This window comes from Equus caballus, unplaced genomic scaffold (genome assembly GCF_041296265.1).
Source record: "Equus caballus isolate H_3958 breed thoroughbred unplaced genomic scaffold, TB-T2T haplotype1-0000016, whole genome shotgun sequence".
Classification (NCBI taxonomy): domain Eukaryota; kingdom Metazoa; phylum Chordata; class Mammalia; order Perissodactyla; family Equidae; genus Equus; species Equus caballus.
Genome location: NW_027222391.1, coordinates 9,773,914 through 9,789,478, shown reverse-complemented (window position 1 = coordinate 9,789,478; position 15,565 = coordinate 9,773,914). Strand labels below are relative to the sequence as shown.

At 54.9% G+C, this 15,565-nt stretch overlaps 1 protein-coding gene across 2 annotated transcripts; it reads left to right on the top strand.

Moving 5' to 3' along the window:
- The first annotated feature begins 5,404 nt into the window (after window positions 1–5,404).
- On the top strand, window positions 5,405–14,596 carry LOC102148632 (ral guanine nucleotide dissociation stimulator-like). Of its 2 annotated transcripts, XM_070259324.1 has the most exons (15): window positions 5,405–5,571; window positions 5,870–6,082; window positions 6,953–7,146; window positions 7,748–7,855; window positions 8,522–8,712; window positions 8,859–9,139; window positions 9,926–10,141; window positions 10,487–10,590; window positions 11,114–11,183; window positions 11,962–12,030; window positions 12,474–12,548; window positions 13,135–13,167; window positions 13,541–13,662; window positions 13,868–13,959; window positions 14,293–14,596. In XM_070259324.1, the coding sequence occupies exons 6-15, from the start codon at window positions 9,131–9,133 to the stop codon at window positions 14,352–14,354; spliced, it is 852 nt and encodes a 283-aa protein (XP_070115425.1). In that variant the 5' UTR covers window positions 5,405–5,571; window positions 5,870–6,082; window positions 6,953–7,146; window positions 7,748–7,855; window positions 8,522–8,712; window positions 8,859–9,130; the 3' UTR covers window positions 14,355–14,596. The 2 variants fall into 2 exon arrangements, with proteins under 2 accessions (XP_070115425.1, XP_070115426.1); XM_070259325.1 differs by lacking the exon at window positions 5,870–6,082 and having other exon boundaries at window positions 5,422–5,571; window positions 14,293–14,594.
- Window positions 14,597–15,565: the final 969 nt, after the last annotated feature.

The following is a 15,565-nucleotide window of genomic DNA, read 5'->3' as shown; positions in this document are numbered from 1 at the left end:
TGTGGAACAGGACAGAGTATGTCTGCAGACTGGTTCAGCCTGCTGAGCCCCTTTGCTGCTTCTAACTTATCACCACAAAAAAGGCTAAATGGAGGGAAATTAAACTTTGATGTGTTGATGATTGAAAAGGAAAGTGCCTTGCTCTCTTAGGGATAAAGTCATTTGGAGGAAAATCAAATAACTATCATAGTTATTTTTTCCTGTCTTATTTTTCCACTGAAGCCACTAGATATTTCAATCTTGCTGACTTCCTAACACAATCCAGTAGTACTTTCCTTTTCTAAGGCCAATGAACTGTTATGTAAGGGGCTTCTATTGCTTTTTCCAAACCCTCCTGGGATTCTGTTTATCTACTGTTCGTTTTTCACCCCCTGCTTTTCAGATCGCTTTGTTCACTGTCCTTGCAAAATAAATGTGGCTCATTAAAATAACCAGCATTAATATGTATCTCTTTCACTGCATTTTATCTAATAAATATGCTGAAGATTTTCTGCATTCTGCATGTGAATCCTTTGTTGAATATTGGAACTGGGACAATCTCTTCGCATCCTGTGACTTGCAAATTCCCTCTTGTAATGTGTCTTATGATGAACCGAAAGCCTAAATTTTAATGAATCCCAGTTTACAGATATTTCTTTTATGGAGAGTGTGTGTGTGTGTGTCTTCTTTGAGAAGTTTTTTCTACCCTGTGGTCCCAAGGATGTTTTCTTATGTTGTCTTCTAGAAGTTTCATTATTTTACCTTTCCCCTTTAGGTCAAAGTGTCCAGGAATTGAGCTTTGTGTGTTGTGAGGGTAGGGCTCAAGGTTTCCTTTACATCCATATGCCCGTCTCTACGAGTAATAACAGGCAGCATTGGGACAGGTGGACACAAGCCTGGGAGTTAGGGGTCCTGTATTCTCAGCCTTACCCTCCCTTTAAAGCACCCTCTGAACTTGGGCAGGTGATTTTCCCAGTTCTCCCTCCTCTCAGACTCCTTCCTTCCTCTCTTCCTTCTATCCTTCATTCCTGCCTCCCTCCCTCCCTCCATTCTTTCCTTCCTTCCTTCCGTCTATCCACCGGAGCATCTGTCCAGGTATCAATCTGTCCAACTGTCCTCCTGCCTGTTCGCCTGTTTGTCCTTCTTCTCTCCTTCCATCCTCTTTCCTCCCATCTCTCCAACTTCTCTTCCTTGTCTTTGTTCTTCCTGCTTTCCCTGTGACCCTCCATTTGTCCGCTCTTCCTCTGTCCATCCAGGTATCCCCTCGATCTGTGCCTCTACCTATCTCTTCGTTGCGTCTCTCTCTTCTTCAAGCACACTGTCTCTTTTGGGTTCATCTCACTCACAGGCTCGAACATCCCTCTACTCACACAATCCCTCCTTCTGTCACTCACATTTATGGCTCACCTGTGAATGGTTGTCCTGGGACAGCCACTGTTGGAGTGCAGATGAGTCTGTGGGGCTTCACCCACTGTGTGGGGTCTCTGTGTCTCCCAGACGACAGCCCTTTCCACAGCTCCTGAGCCGGGCATGTTCCTGCCTACTTCCTCCTTGCTTTAGCAACCAGAAGACACCACAGGCCTAGGGGGCCCCTCTTCCTTCCCCAGAGGAGCTCTCCAGCCCCACACCTCAACTGACCAATTCTTACTGGGCAGCTGGGAAGCCGAGGTGTGCAATTCTGCTTTGAGGGCAAGCATGCTGATCACAAGGATTAGACCAATATTTCAATCTGATGCAGCCCTCAGAGAGCCCCTGGTCTTGTGAAAGTCACAGAAAATTCTAATACAAGGTAGGATGTTTTGAGGAGAAGGACCTGGCATCCTTTGGGTGGGAAGGGCTCTCTGGAGCAAGCTTTGCCCAATTGGGGTCTTTAAGAAGGAGTAGGAGTTATATAGGGAAATAAGGTGTGGAGCGTGTTCCTGGCAGAGGAAATTGCATGAGCAATGGCCCTGTAGGCAAAAACAGCATAGTGTATGGAAGAATTGACAGGAATTTGGTTTGCCTGAAGCACAAAGCCTAACTCAGAGTGAATGCATCAATGAGGCTGAAGAGTCAGCAGGAGCCAGATGTGCAAGGGCTTTGAGTGCCAGGTCAAGAAGTTAGAACTTAACCCTGAAGGCCTTAGGGAGCCATGGGTGATGCTAGAGCAGGAGTGTTCTAGTGAGATCTTCATTTCAGAAAAATGCTTCTAATGTTCAAGGCAGAGAACATCCTTTAGACAATGCATCCAGTGAGCATGTTAGGGTGTTGGTTCCGGTGAGAAAAGATAAGACCTACCTGGGACGTGAATGAACAGAAGGAATGCATTGAGGAGCAATCTGTAGGTGCAATTGGTGTTACCGGCAGGGGAGGGAGGAGGAGCTGAGAGATATGCTGGCTTCAACTTGGACGAGCGCAGCATTGGGTGGTGGTTCCACTGGGAGCAAAGACAACAGATGATACTGAGTTCAGGCTTCTGATCTGGTCTCAGCCCAGCTCTCAGTGATGGCCATCTCTCTCCCTCTCTTCTTGCAGCCAAGGGGCATGACCTGAAGGCCCTCACACTCAACTCCACCATCTCCAACATCCAGTATTTGACAGACATGAGCAAGGGCTCAGCCACATTGAACTCCACTGAGAGAGTCCTGCAGCACCTGATGAGACCCTGGTGCCCACAGCTCCCTGCAGGATGAGTGCCAGCCAGCCGCACCCCACCTGCTGTCTCTCCTGCTCGTCCTCCTCCTGCCTCCTCCCCTGCTTGGCTCCTTGTTCAAGAAGAGCAGCCTGGGCCCCTTGTCTTGGGCTGTAGACTGATCTCCCTCAGGGAAGTCCCTTTTCTGTGCATTTGAGACTCATGAACACTTTCGGTGACCACCCCAGTTTTCACTCTTCCCACTGACTGCCAATTTGCTCCTCCCTCCCTCTGGTCCCCTTCATCAGAGGATTCAGGACATCTCTCTAGAGTCCCCACATTCCTCTCTCCCCGGGCCTGCGGAGGAAGGGGCAGCCTCCAGCATGGAAGCTGTCTGCACCTACCACCCTGACCCCATGGCTCATGATGGAGAGTGTGACAGAGACCCCATGTGACAGAGAGCAGCATTCCTGGGTGCTGAGCCAGCTGATCCACCATGTGACCCCGAGGGGCCTCTACTCCCTGGTCAGGGACAGCCTTTTTGTCAGTTGTGAGTGTTCGTGCTGAGCTGGATTGACAGTGATGGTTACTTATGCCTGTTCTGCTTTATTTTCTCTCTCACAAGTCAGCCCATGTTCTGAGTGGGGGACACAGAAACCGCATATGTAAAAAATTTCAACTTACAAACGGAGACTATGTAAATGGATTTCTTGATCCCCTTAAAAAAATTTGAACCATCTCACTATTAATTTTTATATAGATTGCCTGGACAAATGGTAATATCTTGGTTATAATGGGTTTAAATATACCATTAAAATTAGTTTCACTTGTTTATTTTTACTTTTTTATATGTGAGTATTTAAAAAAGTTTAAATTTCATAAGATAGAGTGTGAAATTCTACTGTTGGACAGCACTGTTCAAGACGTGAAAATACAGCCCAGAGAAAGTGGTTAGGGACAATTTTTCCAAGGAAAGGAGTCAATCTGACCCACGTGGCAAGATGCAGAAAACAGTCTCATACACACATACATACACACACACACACACACACTTAGAAAGCAAGACCAACATCATCATAGAGTTGAACCACTACTTCTCAAGTGGCAAGAGGTTGCAGTCCTACATTGTTCTAAGTGGACGAACCTCAGGAAAGGATCCAGGAGTCAAGAAAATTTACCAATCAGGAATATCTAAAACCAGAGAGTAAAGGTCAGGATCTTTTGTGAAGTTCCCAGCGGTGGATTCTGTTAGAGACTCAATACGTTAGTGAGAACTTTGCAAGAAGGGCTGTTACAGAACTCACCTATCCTTTCCTGTGTAAAAATACACAAGTTTTGTAAAGAATACTAGCTCCTGCCAATCAACGAAAAGATGGTAGAACACGAATATTGCCCGTGTAAATCGCTCCTGGATTAGTGAGCCAGTCAGGGAACAGATGACAGTGGATTGAGTTGGACTGGAAGGAGCCTGAGAAGAGAGAGGAGGATAGATGGGGACAGGCAGGGCCAGAGGGCAGGAACTGGCAGACTGTGCTTTTCCCGTCGCTCTCTGATGACACTGCTCTAAGACATTGCACCTAGAAAATACAAATCCTTAACATCTCACAAATTCTGTGTGCCAGGAATGGGGCACAGCTTAGCTGGGTGCCTCTGCCTCAAGGTCTCTGTGAAGCAGGGGCTGCGGCTCTATTGTGGCTTGACTCGTGGAGGGTTTGCTCCCAAGTTCACTCACATCCATGTTGACGGGGTTTGTTTGGACTGAAATTCTGAGTTCCTGCCTGTTGGTCGATCATTCCCTCCATTCTCTCCTATGGAGCATCTTCATAGGACAACTGAAAACATGCACACCTGCTCCCCCAGTTCCAGAGATATAAGATGCAGAGAGAGAGAGAGATGGAAACAGAAGGAGGGAAAGGCGGAGGGGACTAAAGCCAATGAGTAAGAAGGAAGGGCCAGGCTTTTTGTTCTTAACCCTGGGTTGCAGGCCATCCCATCACCTTGGCTGCATTCTATTCAGAAGGCAGTTCCTGAACACTTGTGGTTCCACAAGGACGTGCACAGCAGAAGGCAGTGAGCACTGGGAGCCATGGTGGAGGCTGCCCACCACATAGGCCGACACGAGGCTCTTGGGTCTGATTCTAAGTCAAACAGGAGACCGTGCAAGGTTCATGCCAGTGAATGGAAATATCTGAATTTCCCCTAATTTCCACCTCTTAAAGGTGCAGACCTGGAAATGAGGCCCAGAGAGGCAGTGACTTTCTCAAGGTCACAGAGCTGGAACCCAGTCCTGTTTTGAGGGGTACTCCACACTACATCCCACCCCTTCTTGTCATTCTTTCATCTCTAAGTGTGTGCATCAGACACATGCAAACCAGACCACAGGTGTTGTCGCTATTATCTGTTCTACACCTGAGGATGTCCCGAGGGAGCTATTTCTGGCTTCGTCCCCATCGTGCAGGTTGGGTGATTCAGAAGGCCCTGGGAGGCCCATTGGCATTTCCAGGACACAGAGCTTGTAGGAAAAAAGAGGTCGGAACTCAGCTGCATGTCCTCAAGGTGGAACCCTGGTTCCATCTCAAGGTCCTATGTTGGGATCTGTGCTGGCTATTTGTGTACAGTTCTGGAGGTGACATGGGCAAGGAGGGTGAGCAGCCAAGATCCCAGAGAGGTTTTCGGTGGGTGTGATTGAAGGAAGGGGCCCAGGTAAGGGAAGCTTGAGGAAGTGACCTCACTTCCTTGGAGACAGACCCCAACAGAACTTAGCACACTGGTCTCCAGGCGCCCACATTCTAGACATAGCATCCTATTGAGCCCACTTGAGTGGCGACACTGAAGACAAGAGGATGTTCTCCTGCTGTCTCCCGAGTTGTGGAGGCTCTGGCTTCAGGAAAGCCAAGAAAAAGAGCCTTTTCAGTCACTATAGACACTGGTTTGGCCCTCACCTGCACCGCCTCTGTCCAATTGGCAGGAGGAGCACTCAGGTAACACAGGGAAAGCCAACCGGGTTAGTCCACAACTGGATGCCACCCGCACACCACTCTGAGGCTCCTTGTGTGTCGGAGGGGTTGAGAGAGGGACGGCGGGGCTGAGCGGGGACCCACCCTGGGCAGGAGCCATTTACTCGCTGTTGGAAGCCTGGCAGTGCGTCATGTTCCCAGCCTAGGTGGTGGCTAGCAGGATGGGAGAGTGGGTGCTGGGCACCAAGCTCCTCTACCCATAGGTTAGTCCTGAGCCCTCCGGGTGTCATCTCATTCCCTCCCTGGCTGGAGGTCTATGCAGATGCTGCTCGGTACCTGATCTGTGCTGGGGTTTCCTCCGGTGGCCAAGTCGAGGCAGGCCCCTCAGACCTCCCGGCCCAGCTCTCGGGCTCTGTGTTTGCAGAGCTGCATGCAGGAGGTGGTGGAAGAGCTGGTGGATGGCTTCGGGTACTCCATCTCCCTGGGCAGGGGCCAGCTGCACTGCGCCACCATCAATAATCAGGGCTGCTCTGAGGTGAGAGTGGGTACAGAGGGGTTTTCCCACCCAGGACCATGAGATGACCAGGGCCAGCCCAGAATCCAACCTCAAACTGCCGTTCTCCTGGGACCCTAACAGGGCTGTCCCCCCTGAGTGTCCCACAGTCCCATTCCCAAAGGAATCTGGACTTCTGCTCCTCCCCACCAGCTGCATAGGAGGGTAGCAGGGCACTCTTAGCATTTCCCTAGGAAGATTAGAGAAAACGTTGATGTCGTTGTCACTTCCCAATAGGCCCTGAGTATCTTTGAATTTTGCCTTTTTTGGAAAATGAAACCTCGATAATGAGGGTCTCCAAACTCCCTTTAATGTAAAAGAAATAACTGTCAGCGTGTTTGGAAGTCAAAGGGATTCTCAGAATGTGTCACTGCCCTGTACACTGTTTCCAGACCTGGGAGGGATGAGGTGGCCACATAACATTTCCCTCCAGGTCAGGGTCTGATGAAGCCTCAGGCAGTTAGAGGGGATGTCCCTCAGCCCCCAGTTTGGGCGGTTCTCAGTTCTGACCCACAGGACCTAGAGAAGCCACTTGGCATGCCTAAGCCTCTGTCCTCCTCTCTAGAGAGGGGTGTCTGTTGAGGACTCACTGGGCTGATGCTCTTCACAGAGGGAGCTCTGTTGTCCCTCAGCGAGCAAATGGCCTCGAGGGAGCTCAATGTGGAATCCTTCGCAGGACCAAAGTCAGATTGTACTTCGAGAGCCCAGAACCTTGCTGAGTGTGGGAGCTCCTGTGTCTCCTGTCGCACACGTCTGGGAGGGGCTAGGAGTTCCTGTGTCAGCTGCAGACCTCGATAACGCTGGTGGTTCGCAGTGGTGGCCCTGACCCTGTGTCCTCCTCGTCCCACCCAGAGTGAAGATGAGTCCACTCTGTCTGTAACTGAGGCCTGCAGGATGCGTGCCCTCCAGGCAGGCATGATGCAGAGGCTCTCAGAGTCTGTGCTGCCCGCCTTCCCCAGCAGAGTCCTCTGCAGTGTCATCACCTCCCTCTGCAGCGACTCAGGCTCCAGCACAGCCCACCAGGTGCTGGACCAGCTGTTTCCCAGGTGACTGCCCACCTCCTCCTCAGCACAGTGGTGACTCTGCCCACTGCCAGCTGTGTGTCTTGCCTTGGGAATGTCACCACATCTCTCTGAGCCTGAGTTGGCCCCTCTGAAACGTGGGGCGAGAGAGGATGAAATTGCTAGGCTTCTCCCAGGGATGAATGGGATCAGCCTTCCAGGTGCTGCGCTGGTGCCCGGCTCTGCAGAGAGGGTGGTGGGCCATGCTGTGGTTGCTGGTGTTGATTATTTCTCTGTCCCCCATGGAAAGTAGTCTTCCTCTCCCTTCACTGACTTGTGACTTTTTGAGTTTGGAAAAGCACCTGGAGAGCACCCTGTCAAGGAGTTTGAGATGCCATCCAGTTGGTCCTGGTGCTTGTCCTTGGTGTAGCCACTTAGGGATCTCTAGGGCCACAGAGGGGCCACAGGCCCGCTCAGACACCTGGGGTGGTTCTGGTTGGAGGTTATTCAACAATGTCTATGAAAGACCTACTCTGAGCAGGACTTCTGGACACACTAAGTGTCACTCAGTGACTGAAGCAGACAGCCTCCCTGGGCCTCCCCTCTATTCTGAGAGTCAGACAGTCACACTTGACATCATTCACAGGTCCCATCTACCCTCCATCCCGGGCGATGCCCTCATCCCCTTTGGGACACATGGAGGCAGCTTGGCCCATTGAGTGCAGGATGCTGGAGGACAGGACCACCTCCCAAAGTGAGTGGTCTTTGGGTCTAGAAGGAGGGCCTCCTGTCTCTAGCAAACAGGGTGCGGGGAGAGGATGGAGGCTGTGGCCGGGTCAGGCCTGGGAGAACCCTGCATCTCACCCATCTTGTGATTCCCATGGGAGGGCTGAGTTCTGGTGGCTTCTGCTCCGGCAGGACTGGACTCAAAGAGAGCTGTGCATGGGTCCGAGGCCCCTTGAGAATTGGAAGGGAGGCTGGGCTGCGTTGTCCCCTAGAGACCTACTCCCAGCAGAGTCCCAGCTCCTCCTGCCTCCCTTTCTCCACATCCACCCCTTGTGAGCACCACTGGCAGGTCCATAGTAGGAGGTGTGTGAGCAAGCTGCTCCCAAATCTGCTGGAGTCTTCATTCCAGTGGCCCATATGCATGCAGGGCTTGGGTGGGCTGTGTCCAGACCCTTGGGGAGGAGAGTATCGGTGGGAACAAGAGACTCTCACAGACTCTGTGTTCAGCCTGCTGGATGAGCAGGCCTGCCACAGCCAGGACAGCCAGCCCCAGGGCTCAGGGCTGGGATGGGGCCCTCCTCTGGAGGGGGAGGGTCTGGCAAAGGGGCGCAGATGCTAACAAGAGTGCCTTGGGAGGGCGGTGTTTAAGGAAAGGCCAGGCCACTGACTCTCTGGCCCATCTGCCTCCCCGCAGTGCTATCTATTTCCTGCTGGGAACCTGGCTGGGCCAAGGGCAGGATTGCAGGCAGCCCCTGCGGTTTCCCTCTTGGACCCTGCAGCTGGCCACTCTGCACGTCAGCTTTGGTGGCTCCCATGTGGAGGGCCATGCCTACCTTCTGCCAGGCCACCTGGAGCATCTCAAGGCCATTGAGGCCGAACGGAAAGGTGAGGGGACTGGAGTCTGGGAAGACTGTCTGTGTTGAGGTTCATGGGCTAGCGTTCCCTTAGAAGCAGTGGAGACCTTCTTATCTTTGGAAAGGCACAGAAACTGTCAGGTGTGTGGATGAAACTTTCTCTTTATCCTGCTCCAGAGCCAGCTCCAAAGCTCCTGCCGCTTCCAGAGCCAGAGCCAGTGCCAGCCCCCAGGCTGGAGCCAGCTGCACCTCCAGTCTCACCACGTGTGGTAGAGCTGGAGCCAGCAGCCCCTGAGTCGGCCACTCCAGGACCAGAACAAGGGCCACCATTAGAGGCAGCCCCAGAGCCCAGATGCCCCTGGGCCATGACCACCGAGGACCAGCTGCGGGAGGAGAAGCTGAACATCTAGGACTTCCCTCCCCAGCTGGTGGCAGAGCAGCTGACGAGGATGGCTGCGGTGAGCAGAGGAGCTCACGGGGCGGGTGGCCCCTGCATTCCCGGTGCCATGAGCCACCCTACACCTGCCATTCCCTGCTCAGAATTCCGATGATCTGGGTCCAAATCCCTGCTCCTTCCCTTATCAACACTGTGACCTGGGCAGCTTTCTTTCTCCCCAAGCCTTCGCTGTCCCCTAGAGAACAGGGGACAGAAGAGACGGACACTCAGAGCACCTGCTGTACAGGGTGGCTGTGCCGATGAATGAGGTGGGAGAGAGTGGAAGGTGGGCAGAGTTTGGCCCTTTGGTGGGGGACAGGCACTCACTGAAGTGCTGCCAGGTCCTTGGGTGGATCCCCCATCTGCGCAGGTGGCCCGGACAGCCTCAGCACTTATCAGGAAGGTGATGTGTATTGACTCCAGTGGAGACAGTCAAACAAAGCTGGGGGTTGTCCCTGCCTCAGGGGGAATGTGCATGGGAATGGGGAGTGGGACCCGAGGGGCACTGGGATGGGTGGATGATGGCCCTTCTGGTGGGCATGTGTGGGCTGCCTTCTGGAGCTTGGAGGAAGTGAGATGGAGCTGGGAGCAAATGTCCCCTCCCTTCCCCACAGTACTGTGTCCGGGGTCATCCTGGACTGGGTGCATTCAGTGGACACAGACAAAACCCAGGGACTCCCACAGGCCTCAGGCCACATGCTCTGCTTCCTCAGCTCCAGTTCTGATCTCACCCTGCTGGGCCTATGGGGGACTGTGGACGGCGAGCTGGGGTGCGGCAGGACTGGGTGACACTCCGAATCTTCTGCAGGAGCTGTTCAAGACATTGGTGCCCGCCCACTGCCTCGGCTCCATCTGGTCCGAGCGCGACAACAGGGAACGTGAGTCCCTGGCACCCACCGTCCATGACACTGTGATGCACGACAACACCGTGGCCAATTGCATCCTCGTCACCTGCCTTGGGGATGCGAGCATGACAGCACAGGACAGGGCCAGGGTGGTTGAGCTGTGGATCAGGGTGGCTGAGGTAAGCCTTGGCACGCCCAGTCTGGATGCGTGGGAATTGCCTCTTGTTTCTCAGCTCTCAGGATTGAAGTCTGGGGTCTTAGTCCCTGGACTGTGCCTTGACCCTCATGCCAGGGCCATGTTGACCTTGACTTGAGGTCCCAGTGGGGACAAGCTCACTTCCTTCCTTGTGTTGAGCTACAAATCCTTGTGCCTGGCAGTGTTACTCGTCGGGTGGCAGGTGTGCCCTCCCTGGCTTCACTGGGCATGTGTCTCCTCCAGGACAGGGGAAGTCCGTGAGGGGACAGAAACCAGAGGCAGCAGAGCTTCAGCTCCCCCTCACGGCTCCATCTCTCCGCTTCCCCAGGAGTGCCGAGGACTCGGGAACTTCTGTTCCCTCCACACAATCCTTTCTGCCCTGCAGAGCCCTGCCATTGCCCGTCTCCAAGACACCTGGGGACAAGTTTCCAGGTGGGTAGTGGGTGGTCTGCTCTCCAGCCAAGCACCATGAGGGTGAGGTGGCCCAGGCAGCCTGATTTGGGCCGGCATGTCCCCCAAAGTCAGCTGAGACCACCTGGGAGACTGCGAATGCCGGGCACAGGGACTGACCTGGGTGCTGGGTCTCTGAGTCTCTCAGCGCCCTTAGGCCAGCAGTTCCATCCCAGGGATTCATTTCCTTCAAGATCCTGGCTTGAGCCCAGGTGGAGATTCTCAGGTGTTTCCTTTGCAGCAACAGAAGCCTCTATGCAGCTGAAACCAACACTGTTCCAAAGAGATCTGTTTGGGACATCTGGGAATGGAGGCCCCAAGGGACAAGAGGAGAGGCCCCTCCGCAGTCCCATGGGGACCTTAGAGCTCAGAACACCCCAGCAAAATCCCTCATCCAGGCCCCAGGCAGTTTGGATCTGCTGGGTTCTCAAATAAATGGGACTTGCCTTCAAGCATCCCACAGTTTTTATTGCTTGCTTTCTTTCTTTCTTTCCCCACCCCGCAGGGAGAGTTCTCGAACCTGGAAGAAGTGGGTCAGGAGAGAGAAATGCGTGAGCAGGGAGCTGCTAGTGCAGGTAACCTGGAGGCTGGAGATCTGGAAGGAGGCCAGAAGGAGAGGGGAGGGGAACATCCCGAGGGGATCCTAGGAGGTGAGGCTATGGCAAGGCTCGGCCCAGGCTGGGTGTCAGAGAGCCCTGTGAGGGTGGGGCAGGCCGGGGCCACTCGGCCAGGTCCCCCAAGACACCCTGCCCTCCCCCTCCCTGTCTGTTCAGCTGGGGTCTGGACACACCCCTGGAGTCCAGAGGTCGGGGCCTTGGTCAGATTTGGACCCAGGGGTGGGGTGAAGGCAGCGGGGACAGGGCCTGTAGCTGGCACGGGGGGCAGCCTCTCCCAGTGGGTCCTTGAGCCAGTCGCTGCCCCTCTGGGGGCCTCCGTCTCCTCCTCTGGGAAGTGGAGGGAAATGATCAGCGGTGCAGTCCTCCCAGCGGGGTGCTGCCATCCAAGGGAGGACAGGAACGGGAGGAGATTTGTGCCGGCTCCTCCTCGAGAGGTGAAGGGAGAGCAGTGATGACACGCAGATGACTCTGAGTCCTCAGGAGACTCCTGGAAGCAGGTGACGTTCTCCTCACACTTTTCAGCTGAGGAAAGAGGGCCAGGGAGGCCTGGGCAGGCCCAAGGTCACACAGGACTGAGTCCTGGAGCTGGGACTGGTCTAGAATCAGAGCACCCTGCAGTTTGGAGCAGCAGAGGCAGCAGGGGACTGGAGCCGATGGCCAGGGTCTGAGATCAGGGGCCTTGGGGGACATGCGGAGGGGAGTATGGGCGCACTGACCCTGTCCTCGGCCCTGACAGGAGGCGACCTCTGTGTTAAAGACTGCAGAGAGGGCCCACCAGGGAGCCCAGGAGAGGCAGCGGCAGCAGGTGAGGGTGACTGTGGGGGAGGGGCATAGGAGTCAGAGGAGAGGGGGCTCCCCCTCCCAGCTGGAGACCTCCCTCAGGAGAGGGGCCTTCCTCCTCAGGCGAATCTGCTGTGGCTGCCAAGCCTGATGGGCCTGCAGTGGCAGTGAGCAGGAGGAGGCCTGGAAGGGCTGGCAGCAGGGCAGATTTGGGGTGGGGAAGGGCAGGGGCCACTGCCCCTGGGAGGGGCCAACAGCCAGCCCTGGGACTTGACTGATGGAGTTTGGTGTTCCTGGAGGGGAGCGGGGGAGGGAATTGTGTGTGTTGGGGTGTCCTGAGGATCCTAGGCTGCTCTGTGTGGGAGCGTGGGGTGGGCAGGAGGCTGGGCTGAGGGGTTTCAGGGGAAGGTTCATGGGGGCACCTGAGAGCGGGAGCTCATCGCCATGCCCATCCCGATGGCGGCACAGGGTGTCGTCCCCTCCCTGGTGACATTCTTCCGTTCCCTGGAGCTGCTGGACTCTACGATGGAGGATTATGTGGAGGTGAGTGAGCCCGGAGGTGGGTCCGGGGGCTCAGGCTCCTGAGGGTGGGGAGGAGAGAGTCCTGTCCTGAGCCCTGAGCTCTCTGCATTTGGCAAAGGTCCTCTCAGCAGGGCCTCCAGCCTCGTGTGGGAGTTGGGGTGTCAGGCCCATCTCCCCAGTGGGTGATGCAGGCTCTGCATAAGCCACCATCCAGGTTCCCTGGGCTGCTGAGGCTCAGAGCTGCCTGACTGTGTGGCCCCAGGAGGTGGTGTCTGAGCTGGACTCAGCCTCTCCCTCTGGCCCTGCCAGTGAGGGAAGAGAAGTCGGGCCCCTCCCAGTCAGGAAGCACATCAGAGGCTGAGCTGTCCCTTCCTGCCTGAGGCCTGAGTCTCCCCACGTGTCATCAGAGAGGGTTGGGTTACAAGGTCTCTTGCCTCAGTTGCTCTGTGCCCCGTGCTCTGGAGCCCAGAGACTGGCCCAGGTCCAAGTCCGGGCTCTGGATGGGCCTGCCCACTGGCAGTAGTGCAACATTGCAAGAGGTGTGGACGGGGGCTAGTGCTGGCCCAAGGGGGCTGTTTCTGATGGACTGAGGTTGTCTGCCTTCCAGGGCAATGTGCTCAACTGTCGGAAATGGAATGAGGTAAGCGGCTGCGGCCTCCTGGTGGGGAGGGTGGGGGTTGGAAATCAGAGACCCCCCAGCAGTGGGCAGGACCCCCTCTGGCCCAATCCCCAGGGTGGAACATTTATTTGCACAGTTCGATATACAGAGCTAGGGATCCTATGGCATTGGCGGGTGGGGGAAGGGCTTTCATCAAAGACTCCTTCCTGGAGGAGGAGCTATTTGGGGCCAAGTGTGAGAGCAGGCAAGTCCTGACTGGAATCGCAGGGAGGGAGGGTTCCCAAGTGGGCAAAGGCCCCAGACTGGCCCCTTGCCCCCTTCCTCAGCCCCTCCACGAGCCCTGCAGGGTCCCCCACTCAGGCCCTGTGGGCATCCTGTGCTTGCTCTGTCCTAGCAATTCAAACTGATGGAGGAGATCGAGCTGCTCCAGGAGGCTGCAAATCTGTACACCGTGCAGCCCGATGAGCACTTTGGGGCCTGGTTCCAGGCCGTGGAGCCCCTGAGCAAGGAGGAGAGGTGAGTCATGTCAGGAGTTGGGGGAGGGCAGGGCAGACTCTCTCTGCTGACCAGCTCCAGAGCCCATGGCCGTTGCTCCATGGTCAGCCCCTGATCTGATTGCATGGCGACCCCTGGGGCCCTTCGACTCCAGCTGCTGGCAGGCTCCAGGACGCACATGTGATGTGTGGCTCCTGAGAGCTCCCAGCTCCACTCTGTCCTGTAGCTACAGCCTGTCCTGCCAGCTGGAGCCCCGATACCACTGGGTCAGAAAGATTCGACTCTTCTTCAAACACAAGAAGAACCGCTCAGGGCAGAGTGAGTGTCCAGACCAGCAGTGGCTGAATACACGGGCTCAGGAAACATTCAGGCTGAGCGTGGGCCTGGGGAGGCAGACAGCTGGCCCTGGGCTCTAGCTCCACTGCTGAGCAGTCCCATCCTGGGCGATTGCACTCACGTTTCGGGGACTGGTTTCTTCCTCTGTGAAGTGGGTGACGCTAAATATCAGCCCCTGTGTCAGGGACAGATGGGGTGCTGTTGGCTGACTGAGCACTGAGCACAGTTGTGGAGCACAGAGCGCAGTGGGGGCCGGGATGGGGTGTGCACTTGGTTCCAGGGCAGGCCGCTCAGGAAATGCCTCTCTTTCTCCAGACACCAGACCCCCAACCAAGGGCCCAGTGGTGGTGGTCGATGACCCTCCTGAGACCAGCTGAGCTACAGCGGGGACACAGCGTTGACACTCAGGGTGCACAGGGCCACCTCCCCTGATTCTGATGAGGAGAACTTTGTGATCCGTTTCTTGGGGTCCCCTGTTGGCCACGAGGGAAGGCACCAACCCCTCTTCTCCCTCCCCCCTTTTGCCCAGCACCTATTTCCCTATTTGGCAGGGCCATATTTTGTTGTCAATGGTAAATGCTCCGTTTGAGTACTATATTAAATTGTTGCTTCTTTCTAATCCTGGGAGTGGAGGTGTGAGTCTTTCGCTCACAGCGCTCATGGAAACCAGATCCAGAAACTCACATTCCTCCTCGAATTTAGAAATCTCCCAGAGTGAGCAGCTCAATTTATGTGGAGAAGGGAGAAGTGCCAGTCCCCTTCCTGGCTACTGAAGGACATGCCCAAGTGCCCCTCCCGCTGAGGACAGGATCATTGCATGTGGTTCACCCTGTCCAGGAGCAGAGATGGCTCCTCCGACCTCTTGGGACTAAGCGGTTGGAGGCGTTTTCTCAGCCAGAGCCACAACCACTAAGCTGGGCGTGTCTGTCAAACTAGCACGTGCCTGTCCCTAGCACACGTCCTGCCCAGGAGAGTGGCTGCCTTTCGACACTCTGCCAGAAGAGGGAACATTTTCCCGGTTTCTCTTGCACACAGCTTAGGACCTTGTTTTCTGATTTAGTCTCCAGAATGTCTTCAGCTCTAAGTGGGGAAAATACCGTCAAAAGCTCAAAACGTGCACATAGAGAGGACGAGGCCAGAGGAAGGTCCTGTGGACATGGACCATGAGCAGGCAGGACTCTGCCTTCTCGGGCCCACTAGGGGCTCCCTGTTCACCTCTGACCTAGACTGGATCCCCCTGGGCTTCTGGTCCCTGACTCCCAATACCATTTCCTGCTTGTTGCCTATCCAAGGGGAAAGCTGTGGGATGCAGCTTTTAGGGCCTCAGCCAGGTCTCCCTCCATAAACCTAGTGCTCCCAACAATCTGTTCCAGAAAATATAACCAGAGACAACACTTTCCTACTCATCTTATGAGGCCAGCAGTACCCTAAAAGCAAAACTAGAGTTTAAAACTAGGGAAAACTTGAGAACAACAAGTCTCAGAAACGAGCAGTTACCGTTTTCTATGAAATATTAGAAAACCGAAGCCAACAATGTAAAACAATCATACACCAGGACAAAGAGGAAATTTTTTCAGGTATGCAAGGT